At 40.2% G+C, this 21414-nt stretch overlaps 1 protein-coding gene across 2 annotated transcripts in view; it reads right to left on the reverse strand.

Annotated features, from left to right (window-relative positions):
- Csmd1 (CUB and Sushi multiple domains 1) overlaps positions 1-21414 on the reverse strand; it is a 1532231-nt gene that overhangs the window by 125191 nt on the left and 1385626 nt on the right. For both annotated transcript variants that reach the window (XM_021218735.2, XM_029532138.1), the window contains 3 exons: positions 10749-10867; positions 6761-6830; positions 1742-1858 (listed from right to left, as the gene is read on the reverse strand). In XM_021218735.2, the coding sequence (XP_021074394.1) occupies positions 1742-1858; positions 6761-6830; positions 10749-10867 (306 nt within the window). The remainder of the gene's footprint in view (positions 1-1741; positions 1859-6760; positions 6831-10748; positions 10868-21414) is intronic.

The raw sequence follows: 21414 nt of genomic DNA on the forward strand, positions 1-21414 counted from the left end.
CCTTTATATAATAAATGATGTACTAGGGACCCCCTCCCCCAACTGATCAAACTCCTGAGACTAAATGACAATTGATGTGATATAGCAGCCTAATAATCAGGCATCTACTTTATCCAACCCTCCAGTCCCAAGGCCCAGACAAAGTCACCCAGAAAAGAACAAAAAGATATAAAACCCAGAGGAAGGGGTACAGTGTTGTTCTCTAAATTGAAATATACCTTCCTCTATGGAGGTCCAAAGCCCTTTAAGACTCTTAAAGTAAGAAAAAATTTTACAAGGCTCTAGAAGTCCATAAAACTCAGACATCTTAGGAAGTCCCTGAAATTACAAGATTCACACAGACCCTTCACAAGATTTTACATAAGCAGTAAGAACTTCTGTAGACAGGAGAACTCTGAGTTTCCAAGCTCTCTGTAAGTAGTACAGGGAATTCCAAGGATGTTGTCCATTCTATGGTGGGACTTTTTTGAGAAGAAGCTTCTTTTGAGACAGCCATGCATCTTTAAGTAACCCCTCAACTGTATTCCCATAAGTGTTTGCAACAACTCACTGATTCACTAAGTTGGACTTGGGTGGAACTGTTTCTTTGACCTGCCATTGGTGCCCTATATACAGAGGAATGTCTTCCAAGGAAAACCCACTCAAGTCCTTGAGGCCTCTGTCTTCCTCCCTGGCCTTTGCCACTGTATGGCTCCTAACAAGTCCTGGGTCAAGACTCTATATGCAGGCCCTCTTGGACTGCCCATCAAGCCCTCCTCTTACCTTGTGTAGCTAAGCAAATGCAAGTTGACAACATCTTCTGTCATGTACCTGCTCATGCCAGGCAGGGCCTTCATCCCACTCCATGGACATAGTGTCCTCTAATGAGCAAGTTGGCCAGTTTTATCTTCTCTAGAGCTGTCTCTCTACATGACGCTATCATAGTCATAGTGCTTCAAGGAAGATTCTTTGAAAACTACACAACCTTCTAGGACAATGGTTTATGTATAGCTTCTGGTCATTCTGGCCATTCCTCATCTAGATACCAAGTATCTAGGTGCCCAGTTACTACCACTTGGGATTTACATTGGGTCCCTTCCTTGGTGCACATATAGTGTGGCTTTGGAAGAAAGGGAGCAGCTGGAGGCCAGATCAAGGGTCTACAGTGAAAAGGAAGACACAAGGGAGGTGAAGGCTAGCATGGGAGAGAATTAGAGACCTTCACAAAGATCATGTGCCTCTGAAGTCTGGGCAAAATAAGATTTTAGTGTTTATAACAAAACCACAAATTTTATAAACCAGATAACCCAAAAGTCTAAAAGGTAATAGCTAAATACATCTTAAAATTTCATAAACCAATAACCAACATACTATGTAACTAAAAAGTTAATAAGATGCTGTATTTCCAAATTTACATTATATTGCATTTAGTATGTCTTATGGCATGAAGAAAGCCCTAAAAAACTGTCACCAAGAGTCACCACGCCTGAATCTCAGAGATAGACAAGGCTAGGCAGAGATGGAAATGAGGAGACTGATTACTTATGCATGGAGTGTCATGGCATCATTCAGCTAATTAAAATTTCCTTGAAGGGAACCACATGGTTGAATGAATTTTTAAAGTTTCTGCTCTCAAGGTTCTTCTGTTAAAGCTCTCCTCAAATCTGAGACTTACTTCCAATCTAAAGACACAGATAAGTCAATGGATCGTCATAGTCACTCAGGGGTCTATGCCAGGTGGAATGACCCCTGACCCACTCACCATAGCCAATGGGCAGTGATATCTTCCAGGTGCAGTCCAAGTTGTTGGGGTATGAGCCTGGGAACCCTGGGCTCAGGATCACTCCACTCATGCTGGTTAGTGCCCCACCACAGGTGGCTGTTAAAAAGAAGGTCACAGGAATCCTGTAGAGTTTTGTGCTCAGCAAGGATATCTAATTTAACCCAGCTTACTGGTTCTATTGAAGAGAAAGCTCAAGGGCCTGGGGGTAGTATTTAACAACAGCTTGTCATGTAGGGCATGTGTGCCAATTACCCAAGGGTCAGCTTTCCTCCTCACTGTGGGATACTTGGGAATCAAGATTGTTCTGGACTCACCTTCTGGCATCGTAGGCTCTTAGCAAAGGCCAGCTGATTTAACAGTGCATTTAAAACTGGCATAAGGTTGACTTTGGTTTTATGGTTCCCATTTGTGATAGTATTGCTACCTATCAACTAACTGGTCGCTTATGCTCCTACTGTGTATAAACAAATATACTTATGTTCCTACTGTGTGTAAACTAATGAGAACCATCCCTGAAGCCCCACAGCAGTGATGAAGGCTGGGGTTCACATGGCCTTCATCTGACAGATGGAAATAAAGCCAGTGAGACTATGTAATTGCCCTGGTGATTTACAACTGGGATAGCCCCTCTGTTCTCCAGGATGTTCCTTCTGTCTGGTTTAGGGGTCCCAGTGTCCTAAATAGACCTAGTCCTTGGTGGTTCTTTAAATAGAGAATATAGCTTTCTGCAACCACTTATTCCAGAAAATCCCACATCATGAAAATAGTAGCCGGGCGTGGTGGCACACGCCTTTAATCCCAGCACTCGGGAGGCAGAGGCAAGTAGATTTCTGAGTTCGAGGCCAGCCTGGTCTACAGAGTGAGTTCCAGGACAGCCAGGGCTACACAGAGAAACCCTGTCTCGAAAACAAAAAAAAAAAAAAAAAAGAAAATAGTAAGTCTGTATCGAAATTGTGCATATGCTGTGCTACTGTATCTGATATTTGCTAGTAAAGAAATGGGGCAGATTTTATAGCAATTTAATTATCTCTTTGCATTAGTCACAAGGCTGATTCACCAGGAGACTCTGGGTTTGACTACTCATGACCAGCTAAAGAGACAATTTTTAAGTACTCAGCTCATGTTTTCAGAAGCCTCTGTCAGAAAGCATACACAGTAGGGTTTTTTTTTTTAAATTTTCAAATTATTTTCAATCATCAAGGTTAGATAACTTTACCCATCAAGGGCAAATTTCACGTGAGAAAATATTTTCAAGGCAAACATGATTGTGGTTAGTTGCTTAAGACAGGTCATTGAAACTTGGTTTTCAACATTCTCCATGTTCAAGAACTAACTTTACATCTTCTGCTGATATGATTCTAGACATCAGTTCACATAAAATCAGCATGTCTATATAACTTAGAGAGTAGCCTAGCAGAGGGTGAGACTCATGTGTGAAGTGCACACTTTGCTTACATGTGATTCCTGGGCCTACACTGGGCTACAAACATGCCGGAATAGGGGATAAACCAAAACACTTCTCCACACAGGACCTTCTAGCTGTGAGGAAGGTTGATATGAGGGAGGACACAGGGAGAACATAAACAGAAAATGGGAAATGGCCACAAAGACAGGATGAGTGTCCAGTGATAACAATGTTTCTAAGAAACCTTTTCTAATTTTGAGTATGGCCAAAGTAAAGCAGTGTCATAAAATATGAGCATCTGTTATAGACTTCAGATCCATCAGATGAGGGTTGACATGGCCATCATTAATAAGACCTAGCCAAGCTGAAATGAAAGCACCATCCTCAGCATTGTTATCCATCCTGAACACAGGACAGGGACAGTGTGCTGTATCCCATGAACATCTAGATACTGGGCACAGGATGGCTTCCTGGTGATGTGAGAGCTGCCAGTACAGGACTGCCTTATATATATTAAAAGAGCCAGTTGATTAACATCAAACCTGAATTCTCTACAGATGTGACCCCTATCTGCCTTACTTTGGAGTACTGAAGGAACCCCATTGCCAGTGTGCATCTAAGAAAAATAATTATGCATATGAGTATTTTGGCTATACATATGTCTGTGTACAACGTATGTACTTGATATGTACAGCAGAGGCCAGAAGAGGGTGCTAGACACTTTGACACTGGAGTTAGAGCTGGTTGTAAGCTACCATGTGGGTGCTAAGAACTGAATTCACGTCCTTTGGATGAGCAGCCAGTGCTCTTGACCACTCAGCTATCTCTCCAGTCCCAGGCTTACTCCGTTCCACAATGGCCAGGCTGAAGCTACTTCTAAGATGTAGAGTTTCTTTGATACCTTTGCCCCAACCCACTCTTGCTCATCCCTTCTCATGCTGTCATCTCATACTAAGCAAGTAGTCTGTGTGGAGAGCCATCAATGGATGCTGTGTTTCAAAAGAATGGGTGGTCCTGGGTACAGAGGTTCAGCAACCTTCCATTTTTCTAGATTTATATATCTCACTTTGTGCAGATTCCTCTTGCTCGAGCACAAGTAGATGCATTTTTATTCGATGTCACAGGTCACACACAGTAGAAAATACCACGACGCAAAAAGTCTGCTGTCCCGCTGACCTAACTCTGCTGGGGGCCCTGGCAAGCTTCCTGCCCCTCTGAGCTTTATGTGATATTAATAACAGTCAGCATTACTTAAGCTCTGAGAGCAGAGCTGGGTCTTCAATGAGTTCTAAAAAGTGGCTTATGTACCTTGACTCCATTAGATCTGTGGTAATAAGGAATTAGGACATGAGGTTTCCAGGAAGCTTGTAAGTAAAATATTATCTCTTTACAGACTCCTACCTTCCTTGGCTCTGATAAACCTGGAGCTAACTGCTACAAAACGCTTTGATTTCCTATGTCAGTCTTCATGGCTCATTACAGTTGTGTGGGAGTTCTGACAATGGGAAATTTTTCTGTATGCCTTGCCCCAAACCATATAACTTCAGTATTTGCTTTCATATATATACATATATTCTAGTATTAATACTAATATTATATATATACATATCCTCATTAAAGGACATGTAAAAGGCATATATCTTGCTAATCTAAGTTAGTTATTCAAATTCAAATAAAACATTTTCTTAGGAGGCACAGAGCAAACACAATAGCCCTCATGTGAATATGTCTGCTGAGAGTCAGTTCCACTTCAGAGTTGAAAGAATCGAAATCACCATATATGGAAAATGGTAGCTCGCTAGGAGATGGGTGGTCTATGTAAAGAATCGCAGGCTCCTTGAAATCCTTCTGCTTCGTCTTCCAGACCAAGGCTGGGATACAAACCTCTATTTCACACAAGGAGCTTTTTGTGTGGAAGGCATGTTAATAGAGAAATTTATGTTTGTGTGTCACAAATAAAATACTGGCCTCTGAGGAAGAACGCTCCCTTGAAAGAGAATATGATGGTGAATACAGATGGGAATTATTTTCCAGAGCAAGGTCGCTATAGAGCACTGAGTTTTGTTTGTTCACTGCATTTGGGGCCATACGTTATCCTCTGTATGGAGTCCCATTTACCAGTTAAACTGTATATTTCTCAAAATCATTGCATAGCTAAGACTTGTTTGAGAAGCAGGGATATTAGCATGCTAATGAAACACACAACAGTTATCATCTTGTTGACTTGGGGGACCAGCATAGTACATCAACATGGTCCTCAACAAAGTATATCCTGAAACTGAGACCAGCCCAGAGGATATGCCACAACATTTAAAGCTGTTCAGCTTGTGGACACAGATGGCTCTTTCTTCTCAAGCAGTCCCAGACAATGTGGACTGTTTTTGTGGGGTACAGGCGTCAGAGATCTGAATGTGGCAACAGTGGAGGCCATTGTGGGAAGACCCCACAGACTCAGCAAGTGTCAGAGAGCCTCTGCTGCAGAGCCAGGTTCTTAGACAGGCGTTGTTACAGCCCTCATTCTGGATCTGATGACCAGGGTGATGAGCCAGACACAACTGTTGTCAAGAGTTCTCTGGCTTGTGGGAAGATGATGTAAATGATGTTAATGGTACTGAACCTCATGAAAAGCCAGCTAGCTCAGGCCCAGGGGGCAGAGGTTACAGGTCTCTAGGAATCTGACGGATAATGTAAAGGTTTACTCCAAACTCAAAGAGTAGTCAATTCCCTCCATATTGTTTGCTGCAATGTATGGAAAAATCAAAATTCATGTTTAAAAATTGCATGATAAACACCTTATGAACATTTTATATAAGGACAGATTAAGTGCTGCTGGGTTTGTGTTGGCCACAGGCTCTGTCATACCAGCTGCCCAGTGAACTAGAGGAGGTGGGGGTGCTTGGAAAAGTGTGCACAGTTTTTAGGCCAAGGACAGGAAAAGAAAGTAGACACTGGGCGGGTGGGCAGGCTATGCAGGTCAGTGGTGTAACCCACAAACTGGAGAAGCTGATCCTATGGCTCTGGTTGGGGCTGAGCGTCCTGCAGGTTGCACTGGAATGCTTTAAGCCTCAGGCATAGCTCTCTCCCCACAAAATAGGCAGCGGTTCTCCAGTGCTAATAAGGGTATCTACACATAGCAGTCACTGGTCCCTTCAATGTAGACTACAAACAGACCGGTTTCTGGAGATCCAATGACTTGCTTGTAATTCTGAGCTTTGCTTCTGCAAACACGCCTTTCCCACGGCTAACAGCATGTTCAGAAAAGTCGTTCAGCCTGTCAATACTCTTACCATCTCCCTTCATAAATTAATAAATTGGGATTCTGACATGGATTTGAACTGTTTGGCACTTTGAGCTGGGAGTCTCAGAGCTTCTCTGTGTAGCCTGATCTGAAGTCCCTTCAAAAGCTGAACTACTGAATTCCACCGGGAGGAGCTGCTTGCACGCCTGTGACTTTGCCCTGTGTGAATGTGCTCTCTAATAATGTGTGCTTTTGAGAGGGACAATGTGTGCTTTGAGTGGGACATGGAAGGATCTACGTTAAAGCAAGCTGGCTGGATGAGCGTCACTCAGCAAGCCTGTGCAGATGTACTTACCAATGCACAAAGGAGAAGGATAGTTCCAGCGACGCACGGTTCCTGGCATACAAGAAATGTGTGAGCGGCCCTGTTGAAAAGCAAACCATGAAGCTTGCTATTATTTCAGCAGAGTATTGAGAAATGAAATGTATAGGAATACCTTACCTTCTTTGTCTCTGGAAACTGTGAATCTAACTCTTGTAAATGAGCCTCGTTTGGAAATATCAATTAACACTGACAAGGTCCTTTTTCGCTAACAAAATCTTGAGTATCTTAAAGAGGCAGCATTCTGGCTAATTTTTCACCATGCCCAAGGAAGACAAACATAAGCAGACACGGTATGTCTCATTTCCCCAGGAGCAGCTATGTCACAGCATTTGGTTTCAGAGGCAGGGGTGATTGGGGACAAAGGGTAGGGGCTGAGAGGATGGTACGTGAGAATTTGTTGCCAGCCCATTTGGGGTTACTTTCCTGACTGTGCAGAAACCACAGAATCATCCTCACTCCAACCTCTGCAGTGTAACAGGCCCTTCAGTTTGCCCTGCCTGGTGGGAGGCAGCTTCTGGTCTGTAGTGAAATCAATCCTCACAACTCAGGGTCTTGTGATCCTTGAAACAGAGCCCTGTTCAAAACTTGGTCCTCTAAAAGCCAGCACAGCAGTGGTGAGATTTGAGGGGATGGACTGTGCTGAATTCTCTCTAAACAGAAAGCTCTAAGTCAGTAGTGCTCTAGATCAACCTTCCTAACGCCATGACCCTTTAATACAGTTTCTAATGTTATGGTGACCCCCCCGACCATAAAATTGTTCCTGTTGCTTCTTCATAGTTGTATGTTTCTACATATGTTATAAGTTATGAATTGTGATGTGAATATATGCTAAGCAAATGGTCATAGGGGACTCCTGTGGAAGGGTCAATCAACCCCCAAAGGGTCGTGATCCACAGGTTGAGAACCACTTCTTCAGTGGTATTCTGTTTTAATTTTCCCTTCCTCTGATCATCTCTCATCATACATTTTCTCTCCCACCTAAAAGTGGCGCCAAAGCGACTGAGGCAAAACTCCACACACCAGGGACTCAGGAAGCATAAATTTACATGTATTGCCAATATAGATAAGGGGGTTGGCTCCCTGGAGCTGATTATTCTGTTAAAAAGACAAACAAACAAACAATTTCAATTGCCATTCTGACTGGAATTTTAAAAAGAGTTCTAAAGGAAAATAAGTTTGTTTCTTAGCTTTGTTTATCAAATGTCAGCTAAGTTCTTGTCTTTACTACAGTGTTAGGGTTTGAGCCATGGTTTCACTCTGTTGCCCCCTGCTAGCTTCAAACTCAAATCCCTCTGCCTTGCTCTCCCAAAGTGTTAGGACTAAAAGCATGTGCCAGCACATTCAGTTGAAAAGATGTGTTTGTCAAGAAGACAATCGGATGCCAAGGTGCATGCGTTTATATATCCTGTGACCCATTAAATTGTATTTAATAAATTTCTTCCTGAATTATGGTTAGACATAAAGTGCAAAAGCCTCTAAAGATATTTATTGAAGACGGCCAGTAAAATGGTCATTTATCACAAATCGGAGCATCTTCTGCTATGGACAGTACCATAAACAATTTGGATGAGTGATTTCAAATAAAATTTGTGTAATAGATCAAATACAAAATTGGATCCTGAAGATTTTATCCTCAAGGTTTTATCCTAAGAGGAATTTTTGGATTTTTATGTTTTAAAAGAGCATGGAAGCATATCTATGTTGGCTGGATCTTCAGCTAGTCAGGATTTATTAGCAGCCCATGGTGCTAGTACAATGGTGTATGACCATGAGTCTAATTCTGTGTCATATATGTTTCTGCATTAGGAACAGTGATTTGCAGGACAATGTATGTTCTATGTGTACAAGATAATTAGTGTGTTAGTGAAGCCATATTAGCAATAAAAGCTGCCAAGCATCCACTTCTGTTCTTGGAGATATTAACATCTCTCAAGCTCCAGGCTCAATTCTGTTTATGGTAAAGACAATGGCTTGCCTTACATTTGAAGAGCAGAGCTAATAAACAACCCGGTAAGTCTTCATAGGCTTAGTGTGTCTAGGAAGAGTGTCAATCCCATGTTCGAGGAAATCTCTGTTTGAACGAGGGTTTACTCTCCAAGATCTTAAACTATCACTAAAAAAAAGAAGCTAACAGAAGCTGCAATGTTACTTCTTCAGCACAAAAGAACACAGATATCAGAAGAGGAGAAAATGCTGCAATGTGGATTTCATGGGGGGAAAGCAGACTGTATTGATGTAGCCTCAGTCAGTTATAACAAAAGCCAGTGGAAAAAGACCAAACAAAAAGCACATGGGAGTGAACTAAGGTGCCTTTGTATGTGGAACTCATGATCTAGGACATGGGATTCTCTCTACTGTAATAAGTACAAGTACAGTCCTTAAGTAACATCTGGTTAGTCTCCCTGTGTCTGGTTAAGCATGTGTTTCTGTCAAAGAGTTACAGAGTCCTGTGGGGAAACTCAGTTTCTACAACTCACTGTGTACAGAGTCCATTTGGTTAATGCTGTGCCAGGCAAGATCCAAGGGCTGTGAGCTATAGTCTGGCCTTCATGAAAGTGATACATTAATTACTAGTTTATATAATAATATTTTTCTATGATGATAATATCTATATGCTCCATGTTTGGAAGCATGTGGGAGATTTAATAGACATTTCCTCCAATCATAGAACTCATAGCTCATGCCACAGGGTCTGTGGGGACTGATGTGACATCTTATGTCATGACCCAGGTGCTGAACACTGGTACTTGGTATAGTTCTTTACCCCATAATCCTGTGAAGAGACTAACTGTATACACTGTTCTTGTTTTGTTGTATACCATCTCACCTCTTCCTTGATTCTTATGCGAGCAGTTCAAGGAAGTTAGGTGCAGAGCATAGCCCAGAGATAGCACTTAAGACATCATCAAATTCAATGCTATTGTAAACCTGTGAGAAATTGCTCTGAGACATGAAATTTATGAAGAGTACAAACATGAGTAGGGTCAGCTATGACTACTCCTGTTTGTAGCACGTGGTCAAGACAGGAAACAGATAACAGGAACAGCATTCGTCTTTCTGTTTGTCCATTTATAGTGAGTGTTTGGAGATGTCTACATGATTTTGTTAAACAACTGTAAAAACTTATAGCAAAACGTATCTATTGCTTTTTTGGAAAAGCCACTAAATGTTTCTCTGCGGGAGAATAACTGAGGCAGCTAGTGGTAACTTATGAAATGGAGTGATGTAAAATGCATACAAGCCAAAGGACACTGCTCAGTAGCATATCTCATCGCTAGGAGCCAAGTGGGGGCTTTATAGATACTCTGATAGGCTAAATTCTAGACCAACTCATATAAGAATAAGATTAGTACTGGATATTGTAATAATAGGGCCTAGAAAAATTGCAAAATAAATAATTGTAAGGGTGGTAGGGTTGATTAGTACAGGAAGGGTTTAAACCAACATTTTCGGGGTATGGGCCCGATAGCTTAATTAGCTGACCTTACTTTATTAAGACCTCCTTGGTCCTTCTCATCACTAGGAGCTAAGTGGGGGCTTTATAGACACCCTGATACCTCCTTGGTCTTTCTCATCGCTAGGAGCTAAGTGGGGGCTTTATAGACACTCTGATACCTCCTTGGTCTTTCTCATCGCTAGGAGCTAAGTGGGGGCTTTATAGACACTCTGATACCTCCTTGGTTCTTGGTTTCTCTCTGCATAATTATGAAAAGAACACAAAATTTTGAAAGAAAATAATTGTTAAAAAAATAAAATGGGGCAGTCTGCTGAGGCACTTCAGCAAGTAAAAGGCGATTCCTATGACCATGTTTTTACAACGTATATGGATTGCTCATTTATAGACCAACAGAGGACAAAGCAAACTGACTGCATGAACATGACTTAGAGCCCGAACATTGGGCATGAACACCATAGATAGCCATGCTGAGCCTCCCTCACAGTCCCTGAGGATGCCTACCTGCAAGGTGTACCCAGGTTCACACTGGAAGGACAGCACATCGTTCACCATATACCGGTCTCCAATCTTGATGCCGTTGCTCGGGAGAGCAGGTTCCTGGCAGGCAGCCAGGCCCACCGCTAGAAGGACACAAAGACAGATGTTGGGAATCAGGGAATGTCAGCAACACTTCTATTATCAGTAGCGGGAACTTTGCTTCCCATGGCTCCCTGTGGAAGCAAACACAGGTTTTCATGCTTCCTCTTGCTGGTCAACCAAAAGGCTTTAAATAACATTAGATCAGAGTTGCAAGCTAGTTCTTAATCAGTATCTGAATTCATTTCCCTCATGGAAGGGATTCAAGATTTTCTTAGAAAAAAAAAAAAAAAAAAGGTCAGTTCCACATTTAGCATCAAGAAGCTGATTTTAATACTGACACAACCAAACAACTGTCTCCTGCTGCAGGAAACCCCTGGAATTGTGTTCTCTTATCCTTCTTTCCCAGGCATTCTGAAAACTTTACAAGTTGGTCAATGTAGGAATTTCCTTCTCTTTGGGAAAAGACACATTAGAACAAATTCATTCTCCTCTTCTCATGTTTCCCATCCCAGCAACAAGAATCTCATGGCTGTTCCAGTCTTAGATTAACAGGACCAATATTTATATAAAAGGTTATATCCTGGTCCTTTCCTTAGATTAGAACTCCCTTCACAAATTGCAATAGAAATTTATCATGTACTATTGAACTCCAGACCAAATTAACAGAATAATTAACTTGAAGTAGCCATATCATTCTGTAAAGAGAAAGTATACAAGAATTGTATTTCATAGACTAAAATGTACATTTTTTTTTTACTGTCAAGATTTGAGTTTTATAAGATGTGTACATTCTGATGATAGATAATGTGGAACATAGACAATGGTAACTGTGTGAATTTAATTAGCATTCTATTTTTACAGTCAAGACCTGGCTGAGTATAAATGCTGGCTATCCTTTTTCCAGTGTTCCAAGAGAGAGAAGGACTTCCTCGGTTGAGACTGGTGTGTCCTCGTGTAGTGTTGTCCTTGTTCTGAAGCTTGACATGAATATATCATGTCACAGATGTAGGAGGCTTGGATGCTGGGGGCAACAGTTATTTCAGAGGCAAATGGTCTTTGTCATCCCACCATTGAGCATCCCTACCAACTGGCTAGCTTCCTACAGAGGTACCCACACTGTGCCAGCTGTGCTGCATCATCCCTTAGGATTTCACACGCATTAATACACAAGCAATAGCAAAGCAAGGATGAACTTGAATGTCAGCAGCAGCAGTAGCAACAGGTGGCTGGCTCCACCCGGGTCTCACTCATATGGGCAATGGGTCTGGTTCCCCAGCTCTAGACATGAAGGTTTTAGAAAGTGCAGATGCTATCAAAGGAAGTTCTGTGTGTGATTAGCATAACCACAGATACTCTCTATGCTGATCCCTAAGAGAGCCCCCAAGCTGATGACAACTCAAACACCTAAGCCTTTGGCTGATCTAGCTGTGCAGGTAGGTGATACACAGCTTCTACAAGATGCTAGAGAATTTTCTCTACTCTGAATCGGAAGCTGCAAGCCAGGCATCCTAGACCATCCAGAGAGCAGTGCCTTTCTCTTCCCCTCATCCATGGAGGAGGACAGAGTTGAAATGCCATTCCTTCATAGTGGGATTGTTTGTCTGAGCCCCTGCTGCTGAGATGTGACTGGTACATGAACTTGTTGACCTTTTTCACATCATGAAACACAGCTATTGCATATGACAGAAGTGGCTATGAGTTAGGTTATAGATTTTTCCTAAGTTGAAGTAGATTTCTCCCTAAATGCCCGTTTTTAAACTATAAAACACAATCTGCATTAACCAGCAATATGTTATATTTCTAACACAGTATTTCAACCCATTTAAGGTTTTTCATAGAAGATAAAACTACCAAACATAAAAGTAGCAATCACACAAGAGATAACAACTACATTTAGAACCCATACTCTAAAGATTAGCAAGACCATCATAGATACATATAACTTTACTTTTAAATTTTCACCTAACATATAATAAAATATCATAGGAAAATATACAATTAAAGGTTGGACTACCAGGAGGTATAATTTGTGATGATTTTTACAACAGCATTGTTTTGGAATAATTTATGTTTTCAAAAGTCAGGGCCAAGAACAAAGTTTTCAATAACACAGAATACTCAAAATTAAATAGGAAAACTTACTGTGATTAAATTGGTAAAGATATATTGAGATTAAAATGATAAGGAGTAATATCAAACCTCAATAGCTGAATTGCCTCCATGTCTGCATGCTGTATAATGTTTTCCTTTTAATATAGTTTCATTATACATTGATTTATATGCAGTTATTGTATATGATTTGGCTTTCATTTTCTCCTTCCTTAAATTGAATACTAAAATATAATTCATCCTCTGAAAATGATAGCACTGATATCTATCACCACAGGAAATAGACCTTTGTTTATAATTAATATCAAAACACAAAGACATTATTTTCTTCAAGGCAAACTATGGTGAGACTGAGACATTCCACAGAGATCAAAATGCTTGTAGACAGAAGCACTGCCATGCTTTTCCTATACCTTAGCGTTCTTGTACAGTTGTGTATATTAGAAACTAAGGATGCAAACTCTTAGTGTATGTAAGAATGGTTTTCAACTCTCTCGTTTATCTGGCTACTTGTTTTTAAAGATGTAACTAATAACCAAACTATGAAATGAAAGTGGTACGACAAGCATCAGGCAACGCAGAGCTCAGCGATGAGTGTGAGCCAAATACGAGCATATCAGTCTACCTCAGGCTAGGAAGGACACTCTTTACCTTGCACATTGAGATGGAAGAGTAACATTTGACTGGAGTGTATCTCAGGTTAAGCCTTGAGTGGCGACATCACAGGAGTGGTGGAAAGCGATATAGCTGTCTAAGTTACTCACCTAGATATATGAATGTCTAAAAATTCCCTAATCACAGCAAGGACAACCTAAAGACTCATTAAGCTGAATATGTTAGAACATGCCTGTAAGGTCAGGAGCATGAGGAAGAGGCATTGAATGTTTGAAGACACCAGGGTGTACTTGATCTCAAAAACAGATAAATAATTAAATATAAATTATTTTTTAAGTTGGATATTTTTAAACATAAAAGATTGATAGGGAAATTACAATCAATGTTTCAGGGGCAGCAACATCTCAGAAGAAGAGACTAGGAAGTTATTTGCAAGATTTTTGGCAGAATTTTTATCCTTATCTAATGATAGCATACTTAAAAACGACATCATACATGATGATGGGGAAAACTTGATGAGGAATTTTATTTAAAGGTGGTCCATGAGCAGCCAGCTTCCTTGATTTTCTTGGAGACAAGATGGTTCTCAAAACTCTGAAGGACATGTGGCCATTTGTGTTAGCATGGCTAACACATTAAAATGTTTTATGATTTATTATCCATGAATATATTTTTTCCACTCTGATGTGAAGATGTGGACTTCTAAAATGCACTGATACATAAAGTTTCAATTTGATTTAGAATGTAGAAAGGAACTTTAATTCCCATGAATCTTGACTGTAGAAGCAAAGACCATGAAACAAAGCCATTAAAAAGATAAGTGTTCTAATTTGACCAAAAGTAGAGTTTAATGGCTTGACCTACTGCTGATCATAAAATGTGAATGCTATGAGGCAGAGGTGAGCAGTTAGCCCATCAGGCCTTCAGAGTACACTGTGGCTGTTCTTCAAAACCCAGCAGGAAAATTCACAGTGAGTTCACTTGAATCTCAGAAGTGGAAATTACGGACAGGACATGCCAGCCTCATGCTTTAAAATCAAACACATATCTATAGCATAACCAGGAGGTCTGAGGAACTTACAAACTCCGATGTCTTCAAATGGCTTTTCTCAACTGAGAATTGCTCTCCTGGCCACTGACATAGCTTGTAGTCTTTACAATTCACACGTTAACATGAGCATGTTACTCTGACTACAGAGCTCAAAACTACAATAAATCTAATAAGGAAAAAGGAGGGGAGTAGGAAGGAGATCCAAATGGAGAGACTCAAATTGGAGTATTTGCAGAGGGAAGACAAAGTACAATGTTTTTGCTTTATTCTATTGTTGTGATGAAACCCTCAGATCATAAGCAACTTAGGGGCACAAGGGATCTATTTGGCTTCTACTTCTAGGTTTCAGTTTATCATTGAGGGGAATCAGGGCAGGAACTAAAATAGGAACTCAAAGCAGAAACCACAGAGGAGTCTTGCTCACAGATGAGCATGTGCTTATGCTCAGCTAGCTTTCTTATTGGTGGTCCCATGACTACCTGCCCAGGGAATGGTGCTACCCACAGTGGACAATCCTCATGGATATATCCATAGGGCAATTGGATCTAGATAAGTTTTCAACAGTCTTTCTTAGATAAGTCTATGCCAGTGGCTTCAACCTTCTTAATGCCCAGGCTCTATACTATAGTTCCTCATGTTGTAGTGACCCTGACCGTAAACATTTTGTGTTGCTACCTTATAACTGTAATTTTGCTACTGTTATGAATTATACTATGAATATTTGATATGCATATGGTCTTAGGGGATACCCATGAAAAGGTTGTTCTACACAAAATTGGTTATTGGTTAAGACCCACAGGTTGAGAATCACTGCTCTAGGCCATGTCAAGTGGACAATTCAAGCTAATTAGGACATAAACACACACTTACACATACACACACCAATTCAATACATGGGTAGGTCATCATTACACTATGTGGACAGAAAAGGTTATCTGTTAATTTTGAAAAGAAAAACAAAAGATAACCATGCTGTATTATAAACACAAATATTTCCTATTGTCAATGTTTCAAAATAGAGACATTTTCAGCTTCATGAGGTAGTAACCAATGTGCATTCAGGAAGACCCAAACTGTGAAAATTAATTTTGATTTTTTTCCCCTGACTGGTGATATAGGGTAAGACAATTTATTGTGAAGCTGAAAAGCTTCTAGTTGCTATAGATCACAAGGGTGGGCAGCTGGTACTAGGTCAGAGGTATCTCATGCATTTTAGATTGATGTTATTTGCAGCTGACAAATGCTTACGAGATGTAGCACTTTTGTAAAGAATACAACATTTATGATTAAACAATAGTTCTTCTGCATACTATAAATAGACATGAATTCAAATTTATGAGTTGTATAAATTTCTTTAAGGCAGGTTCAATTGCTCTGTATATAAGCTTAGCCTAGACCTCTCAATGCTGGGTTGTCAGGTACATATATCACCATGATTGTTGAAAATTTCTTCTCATTGAATCTATGTCAGCTTTGTATATCTTAAAACAGAAGTTTTGCTGATGATCAGTGATACTAATTAGTTAGGATTTCTATTTCAGTGAAGAGACATCATGATCATGGCAACCCTTATAAAGAAAAATATTAAATTGGGGCTGGCTTATACGTTTAGAGGTTTAGTTCGTTTTCATCCTGGTGAAAAGCATAGCAGATGCAGGTAGACATGATGCTGGAGGAGGAGCCAATCATAGCACATGCGGGCAGCTATGATGTTTGAGGTAGAGCCAAGAGGTCTACAGTTGGACACATAGACACCAGGAGAGAGAGAGAGAGAGAGAGAGAGAGAGAGAGAGAGAGAGAGAGAGAGAGAGATTGAGAGAGAGACCAGACCTGGCCTGAGCTCAGAAACTTCAAAGTCTAACCTGAGTGGCACACTTCTCCTGTTAGGCCAGACCCACTCCAAGAAGGCCACACCTCCTACTCCTTTTAAAGGATACTACTATGAGCCTATGGAGGCCATTTTCACTCAAACGACCACAATCACGTTGAATAAAAGTTGCATAAAGGTTATGAACATGTGCTGGTAAATGGACCTAAAAAGAAGTCTGAACTTGACTTAGGAGAGTCTGGGTAGGTTCCACAGAGGAAGAGAAAGATGAGTGATATAATCACACAGATATAAGTGTTGCTCTGTATACCCAGACTCTTATAACACAATCTTTAAAAAGCAAAATATATAGAACAAAGGTATTAATAAATTCTATCGTTAATGTACATTAAGAGAAACTATTATTTTATTGTCTAGAGTACCATGTGGGTCCAAGAGCCCACATGTTTCCAGTATTAACACAAGTAACAAATACTGTTTTTGATTTCTTCCAGATTTTAGATCTCAGGCTTCTGTAACGTCTAGGGATTGTGTTTCTAGTATCCAAGTTGAATATTCTATCTCCCTTGAAGGGCCACAGAGAATAACAACATTTTAATGACAAAAAGGACTGATGCACAGATCATGGACAGACCTTTTCTCACCCTATTCAACCCTGGGTTTCCAAGCTTTCACGACCCATGTGGACTTTGCAAAGCACTTGGGAAGCACTCATTGGCCCAATACCGTCCGTCATCTGTGGAGTCATGTTTAGTGATGTATCCAGGTAAAGTTTGTCTACATCCAAAGCCAAGTGGCACTAAGTAATGAGTCACCAAGCTCCACAGCACCGTACTACTTTTATGTTGAAGTTAGAGTTGATGTCACATCACCTTCCTCAATTTCAGATCAAGAATCTATGGAGGCAAACATGTTCTCTTCCTTCTCCTTCCCTTGTCTCTCTTCTCCCTCCTCCTTTTCTTTCTTCTTCCCCTTTTCTTGTTTTCTATTGTTACGGGATGAGTATCTGTCCATTTAAAGTTCACAAGTTGACATTTTTAACACTTCATGTAATGTAAAATTAGGCCCTTTGGAAGGGGACTACAGTTGGTTCAGAATGTCACGGGTCCTCACAGTAGGGTCAGTGCTGTTATAGCAAGGAAATGCACTATGACAGTCCTGCACAGAAGCTGTGAACCTAACACATAGGTCTTCAACAGAAGACTACCAACACCGTGACCTTAGGCTACCAGCCCCAGAATTGTGAGAAATGAGCCTGTGATGCTGTGTCACAGTAACCAACACTGGTATAAATACTTAGTACACATCTGTCATGAAGCACACCACACAGGACAGAATAGTCTACAACTGTTATTTAATAGTGGATAAAGAGGTGACAAATATGACCTAAAGAATCACAGTCACTACCTGAAAAATTGTTCTTCCTGATAAATAATGAACTCCCGTGTTGTAAGATTAAAGAGCTGATGCTATGAAACTGAGTGTTCTTCGGTGACAATGCTTTAGCAAATGAAGTGAAATGAACAACTTTGCAGTTGCCAAAGACATACATCTGAACATAGCCCCACTTTGTAGGAGAAAATGAAGCATCCTACTTACTTTCCTACTTTCTACAGGGCCACTAGGTGGGCGTGCTGGTTAAATTTGTCACGCTGATGCATGAAAGGGAAAGATGGCTAAAAATATATCCTTGCCAGCTGTCCTTGCCATGGAGCTAGATCCATCACAAATTCCAGAATCGCTCCACTTAAGCTTACTAGAGCGACAGCTGGTTCAGAACAGTCAAACCATTAGACTCAGCTAGGGTTGTTAAATGTCAAACAGTACACTTGAAGTTTTCCTCAATTACACAAAAATAAATCGACTCACGTGGAAGCTGACTGCAGTGTCAGGGGTTCTGAATAAGAGGACCAGGAGGTCCAGGCTTTGTCTGAAACCACAGACTTGTCAGAGTTCCATTGGGGTATGTTATATTAATAGGGGAAAACCTCAAATAAAATGTAGATATCTGATATGTGGATTTAATATAAGCTGAATGAAACTCCATCCTCATGGTTCTTCTCACTCTATTTAAATAAAAGTAAAATATTCTAAGGTATTTGGATTTAACTGAAATCTTTAATACTCATAGACCAATTGGCCAGACAGGTATATTCAGTGAAGTAAGATAATTCATTAAAAGTATCTGGAATTCTAATTAATTTATGTTGTTCTAATGTCTCATAACATAATGTCTGGCATGCCTGTTGTCTTTATTTATTAGCACTTTGGCTAGTTTATTGCATTAGTTACCTTTGTATAGCTGTGACAAAACACTATGACCAAGGCAATTAATAGAAGGAAAGGTTTGTTCAGGCTTATGGATTCAGAGGAATGAGAGCACCTCACTATCACAAGGGGAAGTCAAGCATAGCAGCAGCCAGATATGATGGCAGCAGCAGCAACAGCAAAGGCTGAGAACTCACATTTCCAAAAGCAAACAGGAAATACACCAAGCAGAGACAACAAACTTGAAATGGCAAGAGTCTTTTGAAATCTTAAAACCCTCCCCCAGTGACCTTCAGCAGAGACACGCCTCCTAAGCCTTCCCCAAAGCCACCCACTAAAGACCAAGTATTCAAGTACTCAAGCTATGGGAAACATCTCATTCAAACCACACACAAAGGAATCAACATCTTTATATACCTCTATATCTATCTATCTATCTATCTATCTATCTATCTATCTATCTATCTATCTATCTATCTATCTATCTATCTATCCAATGTACCTTCTTATCTCCAGCCACCCAGGAAACCTTCCCTGCTGCCAACACAACTTAACATACTTGCCCTAAATATGAGTTCCTGACCCATGATTTACAGTGAGGTATTATACACAGAAACTGTGGTACTGTGTACTTAAAATGCATATTTTGATCATTGGCAATGTGTGCGTGTGCTATTTATTATCCTCAAGATCTGAGGAAACATGATGCTAGATGTGTATTCTTAAAATGTAAACATCCATGTTATTAAGAACTTCTGGTGATGAATAATATTCATATCAGAACAATACATTTAATAATATGACACATTAGATTCGGATACTACTTAATTTCCCATAAGCATATTTAAGACATTTTCAATTCTTACCACAACTTTAAAACAAATAAATTTTTTTTAACAGAACAATGGTTTTTACAGTTTGATTTTAGGTGTCAAAGACAGGTGGGCTCAAACTGGGTAATTCCAGGTTAACATTTTGGGGTGGGGAGGATACTTTAGAGAAACTGTGGACAAGGACAAAGTTTGAAGTCATTTAATTAAAAGACTAAGTGGTAAGGAGCTCGTTTGTTACAGTACATTACATATGGCTCTTACAGAGTAAAACAGACACCAGGAGTCAACTGTTCACACCAGCACCGGACTCAGGTGAGCAGAGAAGCAAGGCTTTACCTGCTGGCACTGAGAGTAACTCACATGCAGAGTGTTCTTTTGTAAAGTGTCCATGTGAGATTTAAACAGCACATAAGGTCAGACTTGGAAGTAAAACAAATAATTTGACTGTGCTTATTAGCTAATTAACTAATTAATAACTTGGTAGCACAGTAATGAATTAAAAGTATTGGGTTTTAAATACATTTTTTTACTCTTTAAATATAGTTTGATATTTATGAATGTAAACGTAACTTTTCAATTAATTAATTCTTTACTATTGTTTGTATGTTTGGATCTTAATGCATTCCTGGTTGGCCTCAAATTCTCTATGTAACAAAGGAAGGTTTTAGACTCCTGGTTTTAGACTCTCTTATCTCTAGCTATGAAGGCTGCAATGACGTGTCCATCACAGCCAGCTCATTTACATTTTTAAACAATAAGTTAGATCTGTAAGTAATTGAAATAGGAGTCGCAGACCTCTATTCCCTATAAAGACATCACCAGAACAGACATGTGCAGAGGCCCATGATCCAAATGTTTATAGATCCCATCTAGTTGAAAACCAAGATTAACCACCACACTTGGAGATCCCCAAGAATTGGTTAAACCCTTGGTAAATAAGGTTTCAACTACCCTATGTCTCCTGTGCAGCAATAGAAAGCTCAGAGCATTTCCTACATTTGTAAAACCAAAACACATTTGCCTGTTAAAATAATTAGGTAGCATTGCATTTAAAAAAGAATATCAGAAACAAAATCTTACCAAAGTGGGTCCCTTAGTATCTATTGAAGCATTTATCACAATTGAACATCATCATCTGATAATTAGTTTATATCAAAACAAACTGACAGTCAAGGCCATTCACTGAGTTCTATAGATTTTAAAAGAAAGGAGATGTTGTGGGATATATCTGATGTTCATGTTTTTTGTCTTTTATTTCAACCTGCAGTAGACCATCATTCTTTATCCCCAGGGACCTGATGTATGGCTTCAGGATGCCCAGTAAATTCAGTAGCTATTGAAGAGTTTCAGAGTCCTGAAGGTGATATAAACAGGGACTGTAACTGTCTTACCAAGTCTACCTATGGAGGTGAAATAACAGAAACTCGTCATGATAATGGAGGGTAAACATAACCAGTGATGGTGGTGAGTGCCTACCAAGTGACTAAGGAGAAGACAGGCAAGGCCAACACCTCCTAGAAATGGTGAAAGAAGGAGGCATGGAGCAAGTTCTCTAAGGCTGTTTCAGGAGAAAATGGGCAAACAAAAGTTAGTATCTAGTAAGTTACAAGAACACTAGCAACTGCTGGTGTTCAGTCACCTGCTCATGTGGGTAACTGCCAAGGCTAGCAAAGAGAGGAAGACAAGAGATTTTATACTAGAGTTAATGATTCCTGTAAGCAGTAGTCAGGGGGCCAGCTACAAAGTACAAGAAGGACTCTGTCTGGGCAGCAGGTGACTGTATACAGACATCTAGGAAGAGGGCTCAGTTTCATAAAATCCACCTGACCCTGTTCTCAAATCTGCTGGGACCTGGGATTCCAAAACACTAGCATGGAACGATGT

Source organism: Mus pahari, chromosome 19 (genome assembly GCF_900095145.1).
Source record: "Mus pahari chromosome 19, PAHARI_EIJ_v1.1, whole genome shotgun sequence".
Lineage (NCBI taxonomy): Eukaryota > Metazoa > Chordata > Mammalia > Rodentia > Muridae > Mus > Mus pahari.